Source organism: Arachis hypogaea, chromosome 9 (genome assembly GCF_003086295.3).
Source record: "Arachis hypogaea cultivar Tifrunner chromosome 9, arahy.Tifrunner.gnm2.J5K5, whole genome shotgun sequence".
In the NCBI taxonomy this organism is placed as follows: domain Eukaryota; kingdom Viridiplantae; phylum Streptophyta; class Magnoliopsida; order Fabales; family Fabaceae; genus Arachis; species Arachis hypogaea.
Genome location: NC_092044.1, coordinates 29100975 through 29125069, shown reverse-complemented (window position 1 = coordinate 29125069; position 24095 = coordinate 29100975). Strand labels below are relative to the sequence as shown.

Sequence of the window (24095 nt, the reverse complement as noted above, 5' to 3'; positions counted from 1 at the left end):
GCTACCTCGCATCCTCTCAGTGAAAATGTTCAACGCACCCTGTCACGGCACGGCTATTCAGCTGTCGGTTCTCGATCATGTCGGAATAGAATCCAGTGATTCTTTTGCGTCTGTCACTAACACCCCACAATCGCGAGTTTGAAGCTTGTCACAGTCATTCAATCATTGAATCCTACTCAGAATACCACAGACAAGGTTTAGACCTTCCGGATTCTATTGAATGCCGCCATCAATTCTAGCTTATACCACGAAGATTCCGGTTAAAGAATCCAAGAGATATCCACCCAATCTAAGGTAGAACGGAGGTGGTTGTTAGGCACACGTTCATAGGTGAGAATAATAATGAGTGTCACGGATCATCACATTCATCAAGTTGAAGAACAAGTGATATCTTGGAACAAGAACAAGCGGAATTGAATAGAAGAACAATAGTAATTGCATTAATACTCGAGGTACAGCAGAGCTCCACACCTTAATCTATGGTGTGTAAAAACTCCACCGTTGAAAATACATAAGAACAAGATCTAGGCATGGCCATGTGGCCAGCCTCCCAATGATCTAAGATCTAAAGTGATCAAAAGATTAAAATACAATAGTAAAAGGTCTTATTTATAAAGAACTAGTAGCCTAGGGTTTACAGAGATGAGTAAATGACATAAAAATCCACTTCCGGGCCCACTTGGTGTGTGCTTGGGTTGAGCATTGAAGCATTTTCGTGTAGAGACTTCTCTTGGAGTTAAATGCCAGCTTTTGTGCCAGTTCCGGCGTTTAACGCCGGGTAGTTTTGAGCTGATTTGGAATGCCAGTTTGGGCCATCAAATCTTGGGAAAAGTATGGACTATTATATATTGCTGGAAAGCCCAGGATGTCTACTTTCCAACGCCGTTGAGAGCGCGAAAATTGGGCTTCCGTAGCTCCAGAAAATCCACTTCGAGTGCATGGAGGTCCGAATCCAACAGCATCTGCAGTCCTTTTTAGTCTCTGAATCAGATTTTTGCTCAAGTCCCTCAATTTCAGCCAGAAAATACCTGAAATCACAGAAAAACATACAAACTCATAGTAAAGTCCAGAAAAGTGAATTTTAACTAAAAACTAATAAAAATATACTAAAAACTAACTAGAACATACTAAAAACATACTAAAAACAATGCCAAAAAGCGTACAATTTATCCGCTCATCACAACACCAAACTTAAATTGTTGCTTGTCCTCAAGCAACTGAAAATCAAATAAGATAAAAAGAAGAGAATATACAATGGATTCCAAAAACATCTATGAAGATCAGTATTAATTAGATGAGCGGGGCTTTTAGCTTTTTGCCTCTGAACAATTTTGGCATCTCACTCTATCCTTTGAAATTCAGAATGATTGGCTTCTTTAGGAACTCAGAATCCAGATAGTGTCATTGATTCTTCTAGTTAAGTATGATGATTCTTGAACACAGCTACTTATTGAGTCTTGGCCGTGGCCCAAAGCACTCTGTCTTCTAGTATTACCACCAGATACATACATGCCACAGACACATAATTGGGTGAACCTTTTCAGATTGTGACTCAGCTTTGCTAGAGTCCCCAATTAGAGGTGTTCAGGGTTCTTAAGCACACTCTTTTTACCTTGGATCACAACTTTATTTCTTTCTTTTTCTCTCTTTTTTTTTCTCTTTCTTCTCTTTTCTCTTTTTTTTTCGTTTTTCTTCTTCTCTCTTTCTTTTTGTATTCACTGCTTTTTCTTGCTTCAATAATCATTTTTATGATTTTTCAGATCCTCAGTAACATGTCTCCTTTTTCATCATTCTTTCAAGAGCCAACATTCATGAACCACAAATTCAAAAGACATATGCACTATTTAAGCATACATTCAGAAAACAAAAGTATTGCCACCACATCAAAATAATTAATCTGTTATAAAATTCAAAATTCATGCAATTCTTTTCTTTTTCAATTAAGAACATTTTTCATTCAAGAAAGGTGATGGATTCATAGGACATTCATAACTTTAAGGCATAGACACTAAGATACTAATGATCACAACACACAAACATAGATAAACATAAGCATGATTTTTGAAAAACAGGAAAATAAAGAACAAGGAAATTAAAGAACGGGTCCACCTTAGTGATGGCGGCTTGTTCTTCCTCTTGAAGATCCTATGGAGTGCTTGAACTCCTCAATGTCTCTTCCTTGCCTTTGTTGCTCCTCTCTCATGATTCTTTGATCTTCTCTTATTTCATGGAGGAGGATGGAATGTTCTTGGTGCTCCACCCTTAGTTGTCCCATGTTGGAACTTAATTCTCCTAGGGAGGTGTTTAGTTGCTCCCAATAGTTTTGTGGAGGAAAGTGCATCCCTTGAGGTATCTCAGGGATTTGATGATGAGAGGGGTCTCTTGTTTGCTCCATCCTTTTCTTAGTGATGGGCTTGTCCTCATCAATGGGGATGTCTTCCTCTATGTCAACTCCAACTGAATAACAGAGGTGACAAATTAGATGAGGAAAGGCTAACCTTGCCAAGGTAGAGGACTTGTCCGCCACCTTATAAAGTTCTTGGGCTATAACCTCATGAACTTCTATTTCTTCTATTTCTTTGTGTAACGACTTATCTTGGGTATCTTTCTTGACTGCATTCGGATCAAAACAAAATGATAATAATTACTATATAGTTATTAATATTTATTAATATAGAAAAAGGACACTAGCAGACACCAATTAATATTTATTAAACTCTTACATTTATGACATATTGATAATAAACAGATTATAATACGAGATTAGAGACTGCAGTTAAGGGTGATGACGGAAGAATAGAGGTCACAATTGAGTAAAGACTGTATATTCATTCAAATATTTCCACCTCATCATCTATGTTCTCTGACAATAACACGCCCAAATACCTCATCTCCTCATGCATGACCGTCAATGATGAGTTTAACAAATAATAGTAAACAAAGCAGATACAATATGATGAATATAATAAACCAAAGACAAATTACTACCAAATTTAAGAAGATGGAACTAGTCAAATTTGGATCAATTTGCTTGTGAACTTCCTAACAAGTAAAGATAATAGATAATTTAATCCGAATTAGGATATCAACTAACAATTAGATGAATTAATGAAATGGCAAAGGTTTAAAACATGAATTCTTATAATAGACCTACATACTTTGAATTGAAAGTCGAAACCGGTTAATATTTATTAAGTTCTTACTTTTATAACATATTGAGAATAATTAATATATAGTATAAGAAGTTAATTGTTATGACATAAGAAAATCGAGCACAAATGAGTAAGATGCCATGTTCATTTTATATTTAATGCATGTCATCATCTGTGATCTCTATCTTATAACAACAACACGCCCAAGTTAAGAGATAATGGAAAGTGGCTGTTAAGAGATATAGAGTTCTTTCCTTATAAATAGGATTGACTTAAGAGCTATTGATAAGGAAAGATGTCCATGTACCCTGCTATTTATATGGCAAAATATTAAGGTGCAATATGATAAATTATTTTTCATTTTCTTTTATTTCTTTTTTGTTTGTTCTCTTTTCAAATGTTTTAATAAATAACTTAATGGGAATTATTTCTACATAAATGAAGACATATATGCACGAAATTTTCTTGGTAACCATAATCAGCAATAACATTCAGGATTAAGGATTTCTAATGAACAATGAATGGCAACAACATTCATTCAACAAACAAATCCTATTCCCATTAACTCAATTAAAAATGCATTCAAATATACCACAAAAACTCCAACTCAGAATTCCCTAATACTGATTCCTATTTCGCATCAACAAATCCTACTCCCCATTAACAAATCCACTCAGCTAACAAGATCAAGAAAAGCTTGCATGTTAACTAAACGCTCATTAATGGCCTCACTTTCAATAACGAAATCAGCAGTTGAGCACAAGGGGGATCCAGTGGTGCTTACCGGCAAGTGGGAGGATTGCTATTAATGGCGAGAGAGGAACGACCGGGCCTCTGGCAGAGAGAGAAGGGGACAGAGACGTCTTCTTCCTTCCGACTATGACGAAGAATGTATAAAAATGATGGGGACGGCAACGCCATAGCTCCAAGCACAGACGTGAGAAGAAGACCACGGACAATGCAAACTCTCAAACGGCTGGACCATATGAATGGTTTAGTAGTGGAGAAAAAAAAAATAAGGATTGTGGTAGCAGATGGCGGTGGGTTATTTGATTTGAAAATTGAAGGAGTAACATGTTATTATAATAATTACTTATACTTAAAGGGGGTTCTCCAAAAATAATAATAGCAATTATAATAATTATAAATTTAAAGTGATCAATGTGACTTTTCTGAGACAATGCAAATAATAATAATAAGAAAAATCACAATAAAATCATATTATAAAAAAAATATAAGGGTAAATTCAATGGTTTATGTAAATCGAAACCCATAAATTAGTTTCACAAGCAACACCTCCCTCAATAATTTTTAATAAGCATAACTAATAATAATTATATTTATTAAATAATTTTTTAATTTTAAAATATTATAATAAATATAAATATATAACTTTTTAATAAATTTATATATATATATATATATATATATATATATATTAATATATAAAGTTATATTAAATTTTTTAGTTTTAATAAAAACAAATTATATATTTATTAATAACCACAACTAGAAAATGGATTAATACATACAGATTTACAGACGGATTTAGTCTTTATTACTGACGATTTTTTGATTACCGACGAAATTACCGACGGATTTTGTCCTTCTGTAAAAGTCCCGTCAGAAATTATTTACCGACGGATTTTTTTCCGTCAGAAAATTACAGACGGATTTTTACCCGTTACCGACGAATTTTTCCTTTGTAAATTCTGCATCAATTTTTTGAAGGCGACGAACTTTTCGACGGATTTTTTGTCTGTAATTACAGACGGATTTTTAGACGGATTTTCAGACAGATTTTCCGTCTGTAATTACAAACAAATTTTCTGACAGATTTTCTGTCTGTAATTTGAACTTTGGAAAATCATCTTACACTCTGATTACAGATAGAAAATCCGTCTGTAAATCCGTCAGTAAGGTAAAATATAATTTTTTTATTTTTTTAATTACAAAATAAACTTATTTTCATACAAAATAAATATAAATTTAATACAAGTTTTTATCTAATTTGTATTCGATTATTTATAATATTTCAAAAAATAAACAAATTCATCGTATTATAAAACTAAAAGAAAATTATTATAAACAAGCAAGTCAATATAATTCAAAACATAAACAAAGTGTATTATCAACTATAATCCTCAGTATATTGTTCAATCATACTAAATTTTACATAATTTTATCTAATTTTAAACAAAGTGATCGACTTCACTGTTGCCCATGTCATTCTCTGTAGGAAGTTCCACAACAGTACCATAAGCCCTCACTAATCTCCACCTTTCAGGTGCACCCTACAACAATAAAAACCAACCAACCCCACCATTCATTTCTATTTCTAGCTCATCAATAATCATACAAATCAAACACATTCAATAACACTGGAATTTCCAACTAAATAAACTTCAAATGAAGAGAAGGCCTCTCACCTACCAATGACAAGGTAACAAAAACCTAGGAATCATAACAATACCCTGAAAAGGGGGACCAATCTTAGATCTTATCATTATATGAATGAATATATCATAATATATGCAAAAAGAAAAATATTTCAGATTCCACAAAAGGGTGCATATACCATGTAGTATCTATATCTATATATCTACCTTTTTGAGAGAATCCATGGTTGGAGTTTCAGCAGTGTGGATACAGTTGTATTGATCAGCGTTGGCCTCACCCCATCCATCCAAAACCACCACAACAACTGGCTTTAATTTTTCTTTGGCAGCTTTGGGTGATCAGCCAATTTCCACTTGGCATCTGTGCTTCCCATATTCCTAACACAATAAAAAGAAATCAATTTTTTTCATTCTTTCTTTAAATTTCAGATCCAAATCAAATAAAATCAATCCAAAACATTTCAGAAACCACCAGTAACATTAAGCTGCAAGTCTCTCTTTGCACAATTCTCATATAGAAAATGAATTCAAGGTTAACATGATTGTTGTGCTGAATATAAGAGATACTAGCCACAGTATCCTAGAAAATGAATTCAAGGTAATCAAACTCAAGATTTCACCTAAACTTGTAAAACTTAAGTGAATTCAAGGAAGGAATGACACTATTAGATGAGATAATAAGGTAACACCACTGAGAGAGATAATAAATTAACAACAACAACAACAACAACAATAATAATATAATATAGTACTGTAAATGATGATGGCCAAGCATAAGATCAAAATTACAGAAGACAGCACCCAGATTACAGCAGAGGTAATCTTTTGCTTCTTTTTCTTGAACTTGGGCAATTTTTTTTTGTACAATTGCTTCTAAGAAATGTTAAGTTTAAAAAAAAAAGAGGACAAAGTTAGAAATGACAGAAGATGAAATGTTTATACATGTAAAAGGGAAGAAAAGTTTCAAACTAGGTGAGATAGTTTAGTACCTACATCTTTCCCTGCTATCTTTACATAAATATCTCATCCATTGGCGACGAACGCACTCCTGCAAGTCTGGAGGCAATTGGCGATGTCTCATCCATTGCTTAGTGTCATTCTTCCTAATCCAGAAAGACATAAGAAGATGCAGAAAATGTCTCTGGGAGGTATGTGGTTGTGTCCAAATTCTGTCCATACAAACTAAGTAAAAAAAAAAAAGTTAGGATAGACTGAAAGTTGGGTGTCCACAAAGAGTACAAGGATTTAGGTCATATTTTCTATTTTCTTATCCCATCATTTTTTCATTGTTTAATAGATACTAGTAATGAGCAAGAAAGAAGAACTTTTAGATGAAAGTAAGACAAAAATTTCTTGAATTTTGTTATGATGGAACTTGGCAATAATAGGAATAATATACTATTCTATTATGAGTTTCTGACTATCCTTTGAAACCAAAAAAATTCTAAGTCTAAGTCCAATTGCATCTTCAAATGGCAGCATTTCCTCAAAGGTAATGACAAATTGTACCTAAAATTCATCCATATAAAATTCCTAGATACCAGACTTAAAATTAATATTTATGCAACTTACAACCCAGCATTGTTGGCATTTGCTAGAATCTGAAGTTTTCTGAAAAGAAAATGCTGAAGGTTCTCTAGAGTCTAGAGAGAAGAAAAAGAAAAAGAAAAAAGAAAAAAATATTATTTTGATTAATAAATAATGCATCAATACATTCCTTCACAAAATTGCCAAATGCAGTATAAAATAATAAAAAAAGTATTAACTAGTAAGATTTATATTTTTAGAATTATAATATTAGGTAAAAATACAAAAATTCAAAATTTCTATAAGTTTTACAGCATCATTTAATTATATATTTGTATTTGTAGAACTTTTTAATATTTTGAACGGTTAAGTCAAATATTTTTTCTAATGCGATGACATACAATTTTAAACTACTATATTGTTATACTCAAAAAGGGAAAAAAGTCATCATTAAGATTTCGATTATATTGTTGACACAATTTTAAAGACCATAGCAAAGAAAATATTTTTTTGTTAAATAATAACATATAAAAGTCTGTTAATTAACCTAAAATTTTGAGTTAATATACAGGAGTATTAATATTTATAAAAATACTCAGCGTACACCAAAAATTGTTAAACTTCAAAAGATTTTTGCTACAAAGACAAATACTAGAATTTAGACATTTTCATCCACATAAATACAGTTTTATGCATAACAAAAATTAGTTATGTTTTAGCATTTTGGTTTATATAAACTTGAGTTTGCAATAGTAGTAAAATATAGTAGCAGCATACCTTAAATTTCTTAATCCCCACCAAAGACAATAGAAGTATCTTTCCACAAAGTTAGTAGTAACAACATCATTGAGAAAAGCATCTGCAAACATGCCAAACTTATGCTTGACGTTGAGCTTGGCCTTGGGGTCACATTTGGAAATAACTTAGAGTGACATTTAGCCAGTGTTGCCTTGCAGGTGACCTCACACTGTTACAATCAAGAAAAGTAGGAAAATAAGTTATGGTTTTTGATCTGTTCTCTCTTTCACACTCTGCTTTTCAGCAGTTGAATTGTCTCCCAATTGAGGACAGATACCATGTTGCTCCTGTAATCTGTTTCACATTTCATGTTTCAACAACAAAATTAATAAATTATCAAAAAGAAAGAGGTGCATGCTTTAATCATTTCACTGGTGATCTTACATGACTAGCTAGCATGTAGAGAAGAAGATTGTATGCAGCTGCAATCCAGAGGGTTTTGGCAATAACGCCAGTGGTTTTCGTAATATGCTGGTTCAAAGGGAAGATAAGAAAGAGCCTGGGAATATACTGAATTAGAACAAAGAGTGCAAGAGTATTGTTGGCATGATCCATTGTTGAAAAACTACTTGCTGAAATCACCAACCAAATCACAATCTTCTTGGTGATCCATCTTAGCCGACCAATTTTGAGATGCTAGAGGCACCACGGAAGAGCAAATATTGTTAGAAGTTGAAAGGGGTTTAACTGGTCGAGCCTTGACATGGTTTCGACTATGGAGTTGGCGCAATCCAGCAGCAGATTGGGAAACCATATATGTTCTCAATCCTACCTGAAATTTGTTCGAAATAAGTAGAAGAATGGGAAATTGAATGGGAAGAGATTAAGGCTAGGCTAAATCTCGGTCAACAACAACAGCGGTCACAAATTAATAAAAAATCAATCGAATCTGAGCCATCAACAAAACAAGATTTCTCAGCTGCACGTTCTATTTTCTCTTAGTGCAACCACAAGCAAAACCAAATTAGCGGTTCAAACAAGAAAGCAGAGTGCACTATGCAACACAACTATGTCAATATTAAATCACATTTTTCTTTTCTAAAGAAAGAACCCTTCTACACCAAGTGACCAAACATAAGAAATATGAATTCAATCAACATGAACCTATAATCGCATAAGCGCAATTAGGCATGGCCCTTGTTAGATTCACATCCAGACAGATACAAAATTATATAAAGAACTTTGTTTTGACATTCTTTTAAAATTTTGACCAATTATTAGAAATTGCAAGAAATGCAATGACCAATGAACATGAACAATGTAAAGAAGAAGATCAAGAATACTATGTGATGTGACAACAAAAATTAAAGAAAGTAAAAGCATTAATAAGAGAGTTATATATATAGGTACCATTGAATCAATGGATTTCTGGTTCATGCGATACTCCTCAAGCTTTTGAAGCTCTTGGAGAAGTTTTACAAATACGAGAAGAAGGCACCTAAGGCTAAGATTGGAACACAGAGTCAGGTAGCAGCAGCAGCAAAGCAAAAGCAGATAAAGTATTCAATCAGTCAGTTCATAATTTCTCATAAATATAAATCAAGCTAGAGCATTAACAGCTTCTCATATCAGATCATATTGTTCTAGTATAATTTTCAAATGAAAAAATATGTAATCCATGAATTACCTTTTTCAATGATTTGAAGTGCTTACAGCTAAAGAACCACACTCAGTAATGCTTTTGTTCTGCATAAAAAAAAAAGAACAAAACTTAGCTGCACAAATGAACCAATTAACCTTCTTAGATTTAACTACTATAATGACAGCAAAAGAACCACGTTCGACATTATTATATGAGGCTCAAACAATTATCATTTAAACTTCTTTAACTACTTACGAACTGAAGAATCAGAGAATAAGCAACATAAACAAAGAAGCACAAATGAGGTTTACCATTGAAAAGAGAAAAGAGAAAATATTTTCTTTGCCTACATCAAGAAAAGAGAAAATAGGTTTACCATTGAAAAATGAGGCACAAGATAAGAGTTGACTTTGTCAAAATGGAAATATTCTTCGCCTATTCGAGTGTCAAAAGCAAAGTGAAATATTGATCAATCATTATTCCTTACTAACATATGAAGAAGATGATGAGCATTTCGCATATGAATATCTCTTTTTTCCACTCCTTGATCTTGATCTGTTCCTAGAACTCAAAAGCTGTTCCAAGAACTCTTCCATTTTCCCTTCAACACTATAGACAACACCATATTATATTGTCTTCCTTCATTGTTACTACCAGCTTTTAGGGCATTTGTTTTGATTGAAGCAGATCTGCATGAAATCTAACCTCCAAGCGAAATGAACGAAAGGAACAAAAGCAGATTTGCATAAATATCATCAATCACCATTATCAAATCGTAGAACAAGAACAACGAAAAGAACGAACGCTGAATGAACTAACCTCCAAGCGAAGAAAAACGGAGGGCTTTAGTTTCGGTTAATTAGCGGATTAAAAATCTAACCTCCAAGGGACGATGACAAAGGGAGTAGATGCGACGAGAGCAGCGGCGGAGGGGGCTCGTACGACGAGAGCGGCGGCGGCAGCAGTAAAAGATGCTCGTGCGACAGAGAGAAAAAGCAGCTCGTTGATGGAGAGAGGGAGAAGCTCGTTAGATTTGTGTGAAGTGTGAATGGAGCCGCCGGCTCTGAGCTCAAGAGAAACGTCAAAAGGAGGACGGTAGCACCGCCGGTGAGGGGAGCGGATGAGCATAGTTTTATATTGCAAAATAAGGAGAGAGGAAGAAACTAGTGCGATGGAGCTCTCACTTGTGTGGGGTGTGGATGGAGCTCGAGAAGATAGGGTTGAGTTAGGTTATCTGAATGTTTTTGACGGAAAATTTTTAATTACAGACGAAATTTTTGTCTGTAATAATTTAATCAAAAGTGGTATTTTGTCTATTTAGCTATAGACGGATTTTCCGTCTGTAATTATTTTTTACGGAAAAAAATTAATTTTTTCGACAGAATTATCGACGGATTCTTTTTTCTGTCTGTAATTTATGTTAATTCATTTTTTTATTTTTTGACAAAAAAAATCTCTCTAAAATTCCCTCTGTATTTCAGTGGGATAAAATCCGTCAAAAATATCTGTCTGTAATAACTAGTTTTCTAGTAGTAAACTTAGTCACTCAACATACTCTTTTAGTACTCTTTTTAAATACTCTCATTATTATTATTATTATTATTATTATTATTATTATTATTATTATTATTATTATATGATCAACTTTTTTATTTACTTTGTCCAAAAAAGATCAACAATTTATACATAATAATTTTATTATTGAGAGTACTTAAAAAAAAATATTAAAATATATTATTTTATATGTTAATTTTAAAAAAGTCTTGTAATTAAATATTTTGTTAGCTTATTTTTTTAATGCATGGAATAAAATAAATTTTTTAATTTTTAAATTATTATTAATTAGAAGAGTATAGTATTTAAAATTTGGATAAATATATTTTTTAATAAATTTATTTATATTATACCACAAAAAAATATTTTGTTCCATGCAAAATAATTTAAAAGAAATTATACATTATAAATCTTAACTATGGTACACAATACAACCACCCAGAAATCAAATTATACATGTAAATATTTTGAAGAAAAGGAGAGTGTGTTAACTTAGCCTACCTTTATTAAGAAAAAAGAAACAAACATAAAATTCTAAGTAGAAAGGGAAAAAGGAAAACACAAATGAGAACCAAAAAGAATGAAATAGAAACCCAAATTAAAATATGTGAGAGAAAGAAAGAGAGAAGAAATATTATGGATGGCTTAACTCTTAAGTATAACATATTGTTATGCTATGTACCAGGTGTTCTATAGTGATTTTTTTTGCTGCCCAAGAACTTGTTAGTGATAAGACGTGCTTATAAAAATTTTGATAAATATATGTGCTCATTGCTATGCTGAAATGGCATAAGCCTAGTAGTCAGCAACAAGTAATCAACTGTACTATTTTATAGCATATTCACTTAAATGGAAAGATATTTCTACCTTTTTTTAATACCATTATTTCATATTAAAAATAATAATGAAAGAATAGCCTTATATATCATTTGAATCCTGTCTCAACCATTTCAAGTCATAAAAGATTATCTAGGATATATGAAGTCAACATAAGGTCAATCTCGAACGTGTTCATAGCTACTTAATTAAGTTCACATCAATTAAAGAGATACATCATTCAAGCCAGGTGTATCAATTACATGTCAATTGTTCAATAACCAGATCCACTAAATGTCTATAAAATTTTAGAATTGTTCACAGTATCAAAATAACAACTCCAAACGACATGCCTCAAAAGACCACATTTTCTTCTGGTATTTTATTGAGGTCAAGAGTAAGTATTGGAGCATTGTTTACAGTAGAAACAACCTCCTCGGAGCTATCGTCTTTCATAACGTCTTCTTCCTGCATTGAGTCTTGAACCACCTCCCCTGTTTCTCCTGGAGTCTCTCGAGATAAACCTGAAATTTTCAACAGCTCCAAGTGAATCCAATGTGTTATCAATTGTCCAAAACAAAAAAAAAGTTAAGCATAATATTGTAGAGTTATTGTTTGGCTTACGCTCCCAAAGTCGTGCAAGCTTTCTCTCTATAAGAATGAATTTCTCCCGAGACGTAATATCAAGTTCTAAAGAAAGAGAATTCTCATAGCGTATCTGCGCAATGTCCAACAAAGCGTATATAAGTATTGAGAAGTTCTTGTCTAACTAGTAGTAATGGTACCACAATTCTTGATATTTATTACATTAATAAATATTATATTAATTGAAACTACTTTTAGCAAATGAAAGTACTTTTAGCACTAATCCAAAATTTCCCTCAACGATACATCAATTGCAAAGGTGATATGGATTTAGTGAATGAATATTATTGAATTGAGTATGTTACAATACATGTGGGTCTTGGCATATATAGACTAGGGATTAGAGAAGCCATGCAATAGAAAGACCAATAATAGAGCCACTGTGTAATTGGATCCGTGGGCTTGTTTGTTCAGTTTAAGTTTTAATTTAGGTGATTAATTATTAGTAATTGATCACTGATTTGGGGGGTTGACCATTGCTACAAAGTCCTCTATTATATGTCATCAAGACATCGACCCATGAGCGGTCATATATATGAGTTCAAGACTTATAACCCAAGAAAATAGAATTAGAGGTACAATGTATCTACAGCCAAATCAACTAAAGGCTTAAGAGTTAAGACATAACATGATTGATTAATAGTGTATGACCAAATTCAAACACTTCTTCTATCCTTATGTTCGATCTCTCTCATCTAATGTTATTATTATGTACAGCAATGCAATGTAGATATATAGATAGACTATTATAAACATTATAGTAGATAATTAACCATGTGATGGAAATTAAAGTCCCATCATATTAGCAGCATTTCTGCTGATAGAGGAATGATGATTTCTGTACTTGTTTTGATTCCCTTTATATACATACTATTCAGTACCCTTTTAATTTGTTTTATGCTATTATCAGATGATGAACTATAAAAATGAGTCCAGATTCAAGAACTAGGTATGAAGAGAGATTTTGTACTCTAACCAGAACTTATGAGCTTATATATATATATATATATATATATATATATATATATATATAAAGAATTATTCCCAATTCACACAATTTTCTTTAAATCTCGGGGGAGGGGGACAAATAATAGGAGATTACAAAATAAAAAATTCATGATGATAAATTGTGGTTATATAAACGTGGCTTCAAAATCCATAGTGTATTGTAATTGATTCTTAAATCCATTTCTTACCTTCACCTCCTACAGTATTTGGTGCGACAGCTTCTTGTTTGTACTTGTTATGAACACAAAGCCAAATTTTCTGCGGTACTTTCTTCCGAATTGCTCTAATTCCTGCAATGTTGAGAGTCAAACAAGGTAAAAACTTGGGTCGTGTCCTTTCTTTATAGTATAATAAAATCCCTCAAATTATTGTTGTAGTTTCGAAAAGTAAAAGGAACAAATTGTTGTCAGACATATTAAAGCGTACCAACATAATGGGCCCAGGCGTAAACTTACCAGCCTCATCTATATGTAGGTGTGCAGAGAATACATTCAGCCAAGATTGAATAGACAAATTATTTAACCATAAGTCCCTTGCAAACGATGTTGCGTGCTTAAGTGAGGAGAACGGAGATGCCTGAACCATCGCCTTGGAAAACCAGATGCTAGTGCTGCAAAGAAAGAAGTCCCTCTCTTCCAATTTCCCTGGTAAGTCCCATCATGAAAGAAATGAGGAAAATAACTTTATATATTCCTGTCAATCAACAGTTAAATCCTACTGCTCTATTTTTCAAAAAGCCAAATCAAATATCTAAAATCCTTAATAACACTTGGCAATTATTCTGCATGTCAGAGAACCATTATAAACCACCAGCAGTTGTGACATTCACTACTAGTACAGTAGAAAATTATAGTAGAATAGTGTTCAAATGCACCATATTCTTAAAATTGCAAGATATATACAAATGATACACCTTTAAGAGTCCTGCACAAAACACAATAAGCATTCTTGATGCATATGATAGCTCGATACTTAATCCAATGTCCATTTCAAAAAGATAAAATGAACATGTATGGTAGAATTAGCGATGTATCAGTACTAGTGTATATACATCAAAACTATTTGATGGCTATGAGCATACATGGCGAAAGAATCATTATAAACTACTTAGCAAATAAATGTTAATAATTGACTACCACGTCTTGGCAAAGAAATTTAATTAGGAGCATATGTATCACACCAGCAACATTATGAACCCCTTAGCAAATTGGTAAGATTATGGACTACCCTAAATAGCAGAGAATTAAAAAATTCTTTGTTGCCAAACACATCTAACAATCAATAGCCTCCTCGCCAGTATCAAAGGCATCATTGGTGGTTTCTTCTAAATCGCCCTCCTTTATGAGCAAAAAACCTTCCACGTTACACTCAGCCAACCCAGTCAAACTTGGTTGGGGGGAAAGTTCCAATTCACAATGATCATTCTCTTCGCCCATGTCAACCAAATCTCTTAGCTTCACATGGACTACTACACTCCATTCCTTATTAACGTCATCATCCACATAGTATACAAGGCGAGCCTCTGATACAAGAATGTAGGGCTCGTCATCCTTTCGATCACCAGTATGCATCGGATTAGAGAAATTGACCAAAGTGTGGCACAAAATATCTTGTTTTATGCCTCTACCAAATGTGGTGTTTGCCCAGATACATCTAAATAAAATAACTGTGAATTGACCACTATAATTCAACTCAATTATGTCCACTAGTTGTCCATAATACGAGATGCTACCAACCGCAACATTACTGTCGCGCTTGCTTGCATAACTTCTAGTGTCGGAAGTGACATGTACCCCGTTATTCTGGGTTTTCAACCCTTCTTCTCTCGATAGGGTCCTAAACTTAAATTCATTCATGTTGTGTAAGTTGTAAAGCGGCTAGCTTGCACATTGGGGCCACATGCAAACCACTGTAGTTCTTTTGAATGCCTGATGATTCCTAAGGGAACCTGGTAGAGAACAGTTTCACGTTTCATATATATTTGGGATAGAAACAATAGGAGACCATTGATAATAAGATTAATGACAACAGGCCTCACCTCATGTTTGAACCACTCGGGTAATTCTCTGTGCACAACACTATCTATTTGAGATTGAGACCTTGTCTTGCTTCGCAACTTCCTCTTTTTGATGGCCCTAAAAGCACTGGATAGATCATAGCAGTATCATGTCAGAATCTCCATCTATAGCTTATCATCTTGGTATTCTATAACCTCAACTGTACTTACTCTATGAACTTTTCCACAGTCGGGGAATTGACCAAGACATGACGGTGAGCTTGAAACTTTTCAGCTGGTATGAGAGCGTAAAATGAAGCAGCCCCCCATAGCCTCTCCTACCCCTGGGTCTTCACTACCAATAGGTTCACACGGTCGATCGTCAACACGCATTGGTCGATTGATCCTACTCTTGACGTTATCGAGGTATCTTGAACAGAATATGAGAATCTTCTCAGATAAGTATCCCTCAGCGATTGAGCCCTCTGGTCGTGCTCTATTACGCACATACTATTTGAGATGACATAGGTACCTTTGAGAATATAACACGTGACTTAGTATGTATGTGTAATCGGGGTAAAAAATGTACATCAACAATTGTTTGATGATTACCTTTCAATTGGGTACATCCACCGATAATGCACTGGGCCACCTAGTTGCACCTCCTCGACAAGATGCACTGTCACGTGAACCATGACGGTAAAGAAAGAAGGAGGGAAAATCATCTCCATGTGGCACATAGTATGGACCACATGATACTGAAGGAGAGGTAGTTGTTGAGGGTCAATGGATTTGTTGCATATTCGGTGAAAAAAGGATGATAGCTCGGCCAAGACAGAGGACACTAGGGCAGGCAAACCATTCCTTAACGCAATTGGCAGTACGTACTCCATTAGAATGTGACAGTCATGGATTTTCAAGCCTGACAACTTGTGTTGTCTTAAGTCAACACAGCGAAAAATGTTGCTAGAGTACCCATCTGGAAAGACCACATTCTTGATAGTCCTTAAAAAGACATCCTTCTATGGATTGGTCATAATAAAGATGGCGAATGGGTACTTTCCATCATTTCATGACCACAGAGCATGCTTGATTCCCATCAATTGGAGGTCTTTCCTTGCCTTAAAGTGGTCTTTAGATTTACCTTTCTCATTCAGTATGGTGAAAACTATGTTGTCGCACACATTCTTCTCTATGTGCATCACATCAAGATTGTGACGCAATCCATTGTTTTCCTAGTATGGGAGCTCAAAGAGAATACTCATCTTCTTCCAAAGAGACTCATATCGTACGGCGGTTTGCTGTCCACGTGTCCTTTTCCTAGTAACTGATTGCACCTTACCAAGGTGGACATGCACATCCTATAGTTGTCTCGCAATGTCTCCACCAGAGAGTTTGACAGGTGGACCTCTATCTTCTATCTTTCCATCAAATCTATCCCGATCCCATCTATATCTGTGGTTAGGATTTAATAGAAAGCGACAATGACCCATGAAACACCATTTTTGACTGTGTGTAAGCTGGTTAGTCTCAGCATCCAAATTTCACGTAGGACAAGCTCTCCCACCGTACGTGTTCCACCCGGAAAAGTTGCCCAAACCTGGAAAATCAGTTATTGTCCACATTAACGCAACATACATCCTGAAAGTTTTTTTTCACAAGCATCGTACGTTTTAACACCAACCCACAACAGGTTCAACTCATCAATCAAGGGCTGTAAGTAGACATCAATATCATTTCTAGGCATTTTAGGCCCAGGAATAATCATGGAGAGGATAAAAAAGGTGAGTTTCATACAAATCCAAGGGGGCAGGTTGTACAGAATAAGCACCACTGGCCAAATTGAGTACTTTGAGCTCATGTTTCCATAAGGGTTAAAGCCATCGCTAGCCAAGGCTAGACGAGCACTGCGCAGATCGCTGGAGAAGTCGGAATAAGTTTTGTCAAATGCCTTCCATGCCTCGCCGTCCCGTGGATGCCTATAGATAGGGGTGTTCGCGATGCGGTTTAGTTCGGTTTTGAAGGAAAAAGTCATCCGATCCGAACGCTTAACTTATGTGCGGTGCGGTTTGGATTGGATGAATTTTTTTGAAAATCCGATCCAATCCGATCCGATTACAAGCGGTTTGGATCGGTTTGGATCCGCGGTTTTTTAAATACAAAATAATAACTTAATTTATAAGGTTATATAACCTGTCCAACAATCCATCATAATAATAAAACACAATCCAACATAATAATAAAACAAAAATTCCATAATACATTATAAACCAACATGTCTAATTGTCCAACAATCCAACATATTCAACAAGTCTTGATAAAATAATAATTTTTCAGCATCAAAACAACTAAACAAGTCTCAACAACACAAAATCAAATAACATAGCAAAGTCTTAATAAAACATAACATAAAAATCACTGTTGACCTTCGAATTGAAAGCTAAAATCACTGGAACAAATATAAAATATGCAGAAGATAAAAAAAATAGAATTCAATTTCAATCAACAAGAACAAAATACTTAATTTAATACAAAGTTTAACAAATAAAAATTAAAGCACAGTTTAACAAGTAAAAATTAAAGCAAGTAAAAATATACCTTGAACAGTTTAACACAGATTAACAAGTAAAAATTAAAATTAAACAAAATCTTAAAACAACAGAGCAAAACAAAATAAACAAAAGCAAGTAAAAATCTACCTTCAACAATGAACAGTTTAACACAGATTAACAAGTAAAAAATAAAATTAAACAAAATCTTAAAACAACAGAACAAAACAAAATAAACAAAACCAAGTAAAAATATACCTTGAGACTTGAACAGTTTAACACAGATTAACAAGTAAAATTTAAAATCAAACAAAATCTTAAAATAACAGAATAAAACAAAATAAACAAAAGCAAGTAAAAATCTACCTTCAACAATGAACAGTTTAACATAGTTTAACACAGATTAACAAGTAAAAATTAAATTTAAACAAAATCTCAAAACAAAAGAAAATAAACAAAACTAAGTAAAAATATACCTTGAAGAAGAGCAGCAGCGGTGCCACCGAGGGGAGAAGGCGGCAGCGGCGTCACCGCGGAGAGGAGCCGCCAATGGCGTCACTGAGAAGAGGAGGCGGCGAAGGGCATTACTCAGAAGAAGAGCGGCGGACGGCGTCGGCGTGTGTCGGTGGGAGTGACTGAGAGTGAGTGATGCTGTGAATCTGTGATAGTGAGAGTGAGTGATGTTGTGTAAGGATGAAGAACAAAGACTAAGGACTAAGGAACGAGAGAGAGCACTGAGCATAAAGGGTTTCTTACTTTCTTTCTTTAGTTTAGGGTTTCAAAAATTTGGGAATCGGCGCTACTGCACTAGTGTGCTAGTGCTACGGTAGGTATTATTATTATTATTATTTGTAATATATGCGGTTCGGTTATGTAGAGTGGAACCGCAAACTGAACCGAACCGCAATAAAACCAATCCAAAATCCAAAAAATATCCAAAATAGAGCGGTTTAATTCGGTTTTTGGTTTGGATCGGTCCGGTTTCGCGGTTTTTTTGGACCGGTTTGGATCTGAACACCCCTACCTATAGATACCATTAGAGCTATGACCTCTCTTATGCCACAGCATATCAGCAGCTGTCTTACTGGACATGTATAACCTCTGCAAATGTGGAATAAGGGGGAAGTAGCGAAGAGTCTTCGCCGCTTGTGGTTTTCCGTTCTTTTTAACAACCCTGTTGATCCTCGCTCTGGAGTTCTTAGTCTTTTGCTTGCATCTCGATGTCCCACATCACTTGCATTTAGATAGCCCTTGGTCGATGCCCTGGTATAGCATGCAATCATTTGGCATCGTGATACCGAGCTTTCTTATGATCATCTTGGCATCGTGCATAGTGCTTGAAATCCTTGCACGCTCAAAGGCATCCCCCAGCAACTCTAGTGTCATTCCGAAGGCCTTGTCGCTCACTCCGCACATAGACTTCATATGATAGAGCCTCACCAAGAAAGACAGCTTAGAGAACTTCGAACATCCCGGGTATAGCTCCTATGCTCCATCTTTGAGCAGGTCATGCAAGTTGCGGGCCTCGCGACTACTTTCATTTGATAGGTATCACAACTCTTCCCGATCCCCGCCAGCATGTTCATTCACTAAATCGTCTTCATCGCCATAAAGTCCTGGGAAGTCAAACGCCTCCTGAACCATGTCAATCATTAGGTATTTGAGGTTTCTATCGGGTTCTACTTCTTGTCCTTCACTAGAGCTCTCTGCCACGCATCTCTCACCGTAATGTACCCAAAATGTATAACCTGAGGGGAAAGGTTTTTTTTATCAAATGATCGTACACATTCTCTCTAGTTTGGTGATGGCGGAACCTACACTTCAGACATGGATAATGTATCATCCCATCGGATGCTGCATTGGCAAATGTGAAATCTAAGAATCTGTTCAAACCGTCCTTATACTCTGGACCAATTCGTGGCTTTGAAATCCAACTCTTATCAATGTCTACTTCGATAATATAATAGAACACCGAAAATTCAAATAATAAAGTCAGACTACCAGATAATAACTAATAAAATAGTCATAAAATAGAATTGGACAATAACTCTTAAAATGAAAATAATAAAACACAGTTACTATCCTTTAGAACAATACGCATCACACAAGATGATTTATTAAAAGTTGCTTACTCATTGGAAAATTCTGCACTTTATAAAAAATTACTGAAAGAAAGAAATACTGGTCCCAAAGCCAAAGAATTGAAATGTAAAATAAAACCTTAAAAAAAGAAAAAGAAAAGAGGCATAGACGTCAGATTTAGGAACATACTTAAGACAAAAGCGTCAAAGAACTAAACAATCAATTCTAAAAAAAGAATTTTAATAATTCTATAGTTACATAAATAAAAAACAAATAATATATAAAGGGCTTAAGATAACTAGTTTTAACATGCACATCAAGCTTATAAATATATATAAGTTTGGTTACTTACTATATTTGTACTTTTCAATTAAATAATATTAAGGTGAAACTCTGGTATGAAAAACTAAACTATTATATATGTACTCCAACCACACAATTATTATTATTGTATATATACATGACAGTGTGGTTCACCTATATCTTGATGATTATATAGCTGTGCTGCTTGCTATTTGCTAAGGTGAATATCAACGAACATTCTGGAAACTAGTACTGGCTATGAAATAATTTACTGCATTATCCATGTGGCATGCGTAAAAGTCATATCTACACTTCTATATTAAACATTGAAATCCTATTTCCTAGTACTTGATAAAAGGATTCAGGGGCTCACACAAGAATCATGCACTTCTATCTAGAAACGACATACCATGTTCTTCCCATCCAATTTCAATCAGTAAAATTACAACAACAACAACAACAACAACAACAACAACAACAATAATAATAATAATTTATTTTTATGTACTATTAGTACAAAATGATTACCTTTTTTTACTGTGTAGACAATATTTAAATATACACCTGCTCCTACTAAAAAGCAAAAATCTGAGTGCCGAAATTTTACCAAAAGATAAGAAAAAGGTGAGACAATATAACGGAAATTTGGAAGCATGCTAATTGAAGTTCAAATTAGCTTTATGATTTGTACATAACACTCCTAAATTTTGCTGTTTCAAGTTGGTAGAACAACTTCAGTCATAAAACAAATAGATCTGCGATATGGTTTGCCATTAATTTATAGGTCTTTAGATTAAAAATAAATACTTGGTAAATTCTCGAAAAGATTTTATGCAAGACTCATTAGTTCTTAACAAATGAAATACCTGTCACAGTTGAAGGTACAGGGACGCACCCCAAATAATTTATTTCAAATCTCTGAGATATTCACTCGTCAGAAACCTACTTCAAGGCAAAAACAAAAAAGGAATACACAAAATGTTACTCCGAGAGATGTCTATAGCCAAATTGAAACCATTAAGTAGCCCTGTAATAAGCTGGGGGCCAAATAGAAACAAGAATGTGCCTAGAGTAAATTATCAAAATGTCACCACAAGTGGGAGTGTGGGAACGAGTATTATCAAAATGAATTTCATGGGTTTTAATTTTATCCTATATCATGGAAGAAAGCAGAACCATAAATTATCTCACAGGAAGTTAAAAAAGAAATTAGAAAAAAAAAGAAAAAAAGAAAAAGAAGATGGTAACATACATTTGGGACTGATGATTAACTTAATTTGAACTTATTTGTGTGAAAATTCAGATAATCCAGAAAATGACATAATTGAATGTGAACAAAGTAACATAAGGACGATAAATATGCACAGCGACTTATTTGTGGCAAAAAGTGGTGCTCCTATTGTCCTACAGTTTCATGCTACAAAAGACAGTCAGTACCCACAAAATTGAGATTTTGACTAAACATAGCACTTGTCAACATGCCATAGAAGCAACCATAAAGAAGAAAACCAAAACTGCAGCAGAGTAGAGAGTCAATGAGAATAAAGGCAAATAAAATAAAAAAGTAACAAAAGCATGCCAGATTTTGAAAACATGTCAAATAAACTATTGTATGCTATCATAATCAAGTCTCAAAAAAGGCCATTACAGTTTGTGTATGTTTTACTATTGAAAGAAAATAAATAATCAATAAAACATAATTCTCTACAATTTAAAGTCTAACACAACTTCGTAAATGAAAGGTAGAAAAGACAAACAATATTCAGGCACTGGCCTAATCAACAAAATAAGAGCGAAAATAACAAAATTGAGGGGGTAAAAAACCTACAAGAAGTAGATCATTTTCTTAGCTTTCATAGCTTTGTAGATAGAAATAATCTCTCAGATTATCTCTCCCCCCATCTCAACTGAAAATAAAGAACCCATAAGCAGGAGAAATTCAATGAAGAAACCACAAGAATATAAAATTCAATTAGAAAAGATAAATATAAAAGGCAAAGCACCAATCAAAAAATATGGATTTGCATTCATTCTACGTAAGTGGATCCCATCCCTTTTTGTCATTATTTAGACCATTTTAACTTTCTATTAGGAAACTGTCAATAAAATACTAATAAAATACTCAAGAAATTCCTAATGAATATTTTGTGCATATTAGAATTATATATGACAAACCTGCAAAGTTTGGATTGTTGAATCTTGCTGTTGTATCTGCAACTTCTGATCTTGTTACAACTCTAACAGTTGAGCAACTTGACTTCGAAGCTAAGTACTTTGTTCTTTCTCTATCTTATGTTTATCCGACGGAAAAATATGCTATGTTTAATCACTGAAATAAAGCTGTTTATTTTCATAATGGAATTGAAATAGGGAAAACTGAGACATGGACACATGAAGAGGAGAACTGTGTGTTAACTCTCCTGCACTAATTGGCACCAAAAATAATGTTAATAGTCCATAATGTTAATGGTCACATACATTCTTCAGATTTATTTTCATGTTTAATCGCATTGGTCTTTTGTGCACATTCCTTTTAATTAGTGATGAGGTGAAGAAATAAAAAACAAACATATCAAGACCCAGGGGTTCAGAAATTGGGGAAAACTTAAATCTGAATGTTAAATTGGGGAAGAAAATATTGGCAAAATTAATCGATCAATGTTGTTCAAAACATAAATTCAAAAGGCACATAGATTAAATTGATGGAAAATTAATTTATCAACAGCCACTGAAATTAAATGAAGACAAGGGAGAGGAACATACAATGGGGCAAGGGCAAGGGGAGGGCTATCGACAAAGACATCGGGATGGATAGTTGGGGTGTCCGCCGATGACGTCACGAATGTGCATGGAGGAAGGAGAAAGCTTGGACGACCCTTTTCACTTTACCTTTGGGCGCAGGAGCTACACAGCCGAGGGAGGCGACCAGTCATGGGAAAGAATGATGACACGGACGTGGCAGCTGGAACTGACGGAGGGATGAGTCACGACGGCGGAGGAAGGAGACTAGCGATTGGCGCCTTTGCTCTGCTAGGGTTCGTGCCAAAAGAGGGAAGGTTAAACGTGCTAGAATATTTTGATAGGGATCAACCCCTCCCCCCACCAGGTTATTAGATGCGGTTGGGGTCCAAAACAGCCACCAATTTGGATCAATTGGAACGAAGCCTGATTATGCAACAATAACTGCAGCAGCTAACTTGATCTATTGCGTTTTCTGGAAACGTTGGTAATTTTGCGCAGCTCAGAGCATGTTCTCTTGTAGTGATTATCATATTATTTCACAAATTGAATCAATGAGTTATTGTGCGTAATAAACTTGTTAAAAAAAGCATGCATGCTTTAATTCCTATGTGTGCTTCTTATCCCAGCCCAAAAGTAGTGATAAAAATAAGCTGGAATACATAAATGACGATATTCAAAAAGCTCTAAAAAGAGGATAGAATACATAAATCAGAAACTACAACACCAAAACATATACAGTTTCACAATGTTATTACAAAAGTAAAATACATAAATATCCAAACACTAAAAATAACATCAATTAGTTCTAATAAAGCCACCTGAAAGCCACTTATTGTCTCTAACATCATACTTCATAAGAAAATCTTCTAATTTCTATTAAATGCATCCTTTGTAAAAGAGTTTCAAACAACATGACTCGTCTCTTGTTCAATTTCTTTATGT

The 24095-nt window shown here is 34.3% G+C and overlaps 1 protein-coding gene and 2 long non-coding RNA genes across 62 annotated transcripts; all 3 read right to left on the bottom strand.

The window, feature by feature from the left end:
- Positions 1–413: 413 nt before the first annotated feature.
- Positions 414–4243, bottom strand: LOC140175306 (uncharacterized). The gene is made up of 2 exons (XR_011865610.1): positions 3937–4243; positions 414–2613 (listed from the first exon to the last, which is right to left on the bottom strand). It is a non-coding gene; the product is annotated as an uncharacterized lncRNA (long non-coding RNA).
- Positions 4244–5212: 969 nt separating this feature from the next.
- Positions 5213–10694, bottom strand: LOC112710779 (uncharacterized). Of its 11 annotated transcripts, none has more exons than XR_011865601.1 (12): positions 10278–10676; positions 9950–10158; positions 9504–9562; positions 9227–9320; positions 8463–8648; positions 8261–8375; positions 8154–8170; positions 7856–8045; positions 6541–6733; positions 5759–5929; positions 5582–5626; positions 5213–5446 (listed from the first exon to the last, which is right to left on the bottom strand). It is a non-coding gene; the product is annotated as an uncharacterized lncRNA (long non-coding RNA). The 11 variants fall into 11 exon arrangements; XR_011865607.1 differs by lacking the exon at positions 8154–8170 and adding an exon at positions 7124–7194; XR_011865600.1 differs by lacking the exon at positions 8154–8170 and having other exon boundaries at positions 9835–10158; positions 10278–10694.
- A 1308-nt stretch (positions 10695–12002) lies between these two features.
- Positions 12003–23880, bottom strand: LOC112710776 (uncharacterized). 50 transcript variants are annotated; one of them, XM_072202820.1, is made up of 12 exons: positions 22587–23782; positions 22240–22318; positions 21278–21353; positions 19845–19973; positions 18503–19774; positions 16090–17077; positions 15709–16009; positions 15520–15625; positions 13937–14125; positions 13670–13771; positions 12453–12546; positions 12003–12352 (listed from the first exon to the last, which is right to left on the bottom strand). In XM_072202820.1, exons 9-11 carry the CDS (start codon positions 14064–14066, stop codon positions 12536–12538), a joined length of 243 nt encoding a protein of 80 aa, XP_072058921.1. In that variant the 5' UTR covers positions 14067–14125; positions 15520–15625; positions 15709–16009; positions 16090–17077; positions 18503–19774; positions 19845–19973; positions 21278–21353; positions 22240–22318; positions 22587–23782; the 3' UTR covers positions 12003–12352; positions 12453–12535. The 50 variants fall into 50 exon arrangements, with proteins under 50 accessions (XP_072058921.1, XP_072058933.1, XP_072058911.1 ...); XM_072202832.1 differs by lacking the exon at positions 19845–19973 and having other exon boundaries at positions 18503–18685; positions 21278–21356; XM_072202810.1 differs by having other exon boundaries at positions 13937–15429; positions 18503–19973.
- Positions 23881–24095: the final 215 nt, after the last annotated feature.

Excerpts from the sequence above, each read along its gene's own strand:
- LOC112710776 (XM_072202805.1), bottom strand. The coding sequence starts at position 19,118 with ATGTCCAGTAAGACAGCTGCTGATATGCTGTGGCATAAGAGAGGTCAT. Across the intron at positions 18,686-19,050 it reads AGCTCTAATGGTATCTATAG|ATTCACAGCATCACTCACTC; the intron begins GTAGGGGTGTTC and ends TCACTATCACAG. Across the intron at positions 17,078-18,502 it reads CGCTGCTGCTCTTCTTCAAG|GTTTGGGCAACTTTTCCGGG; the intron begins GTATATTTTTAC and ends CTGATTTTCCAG.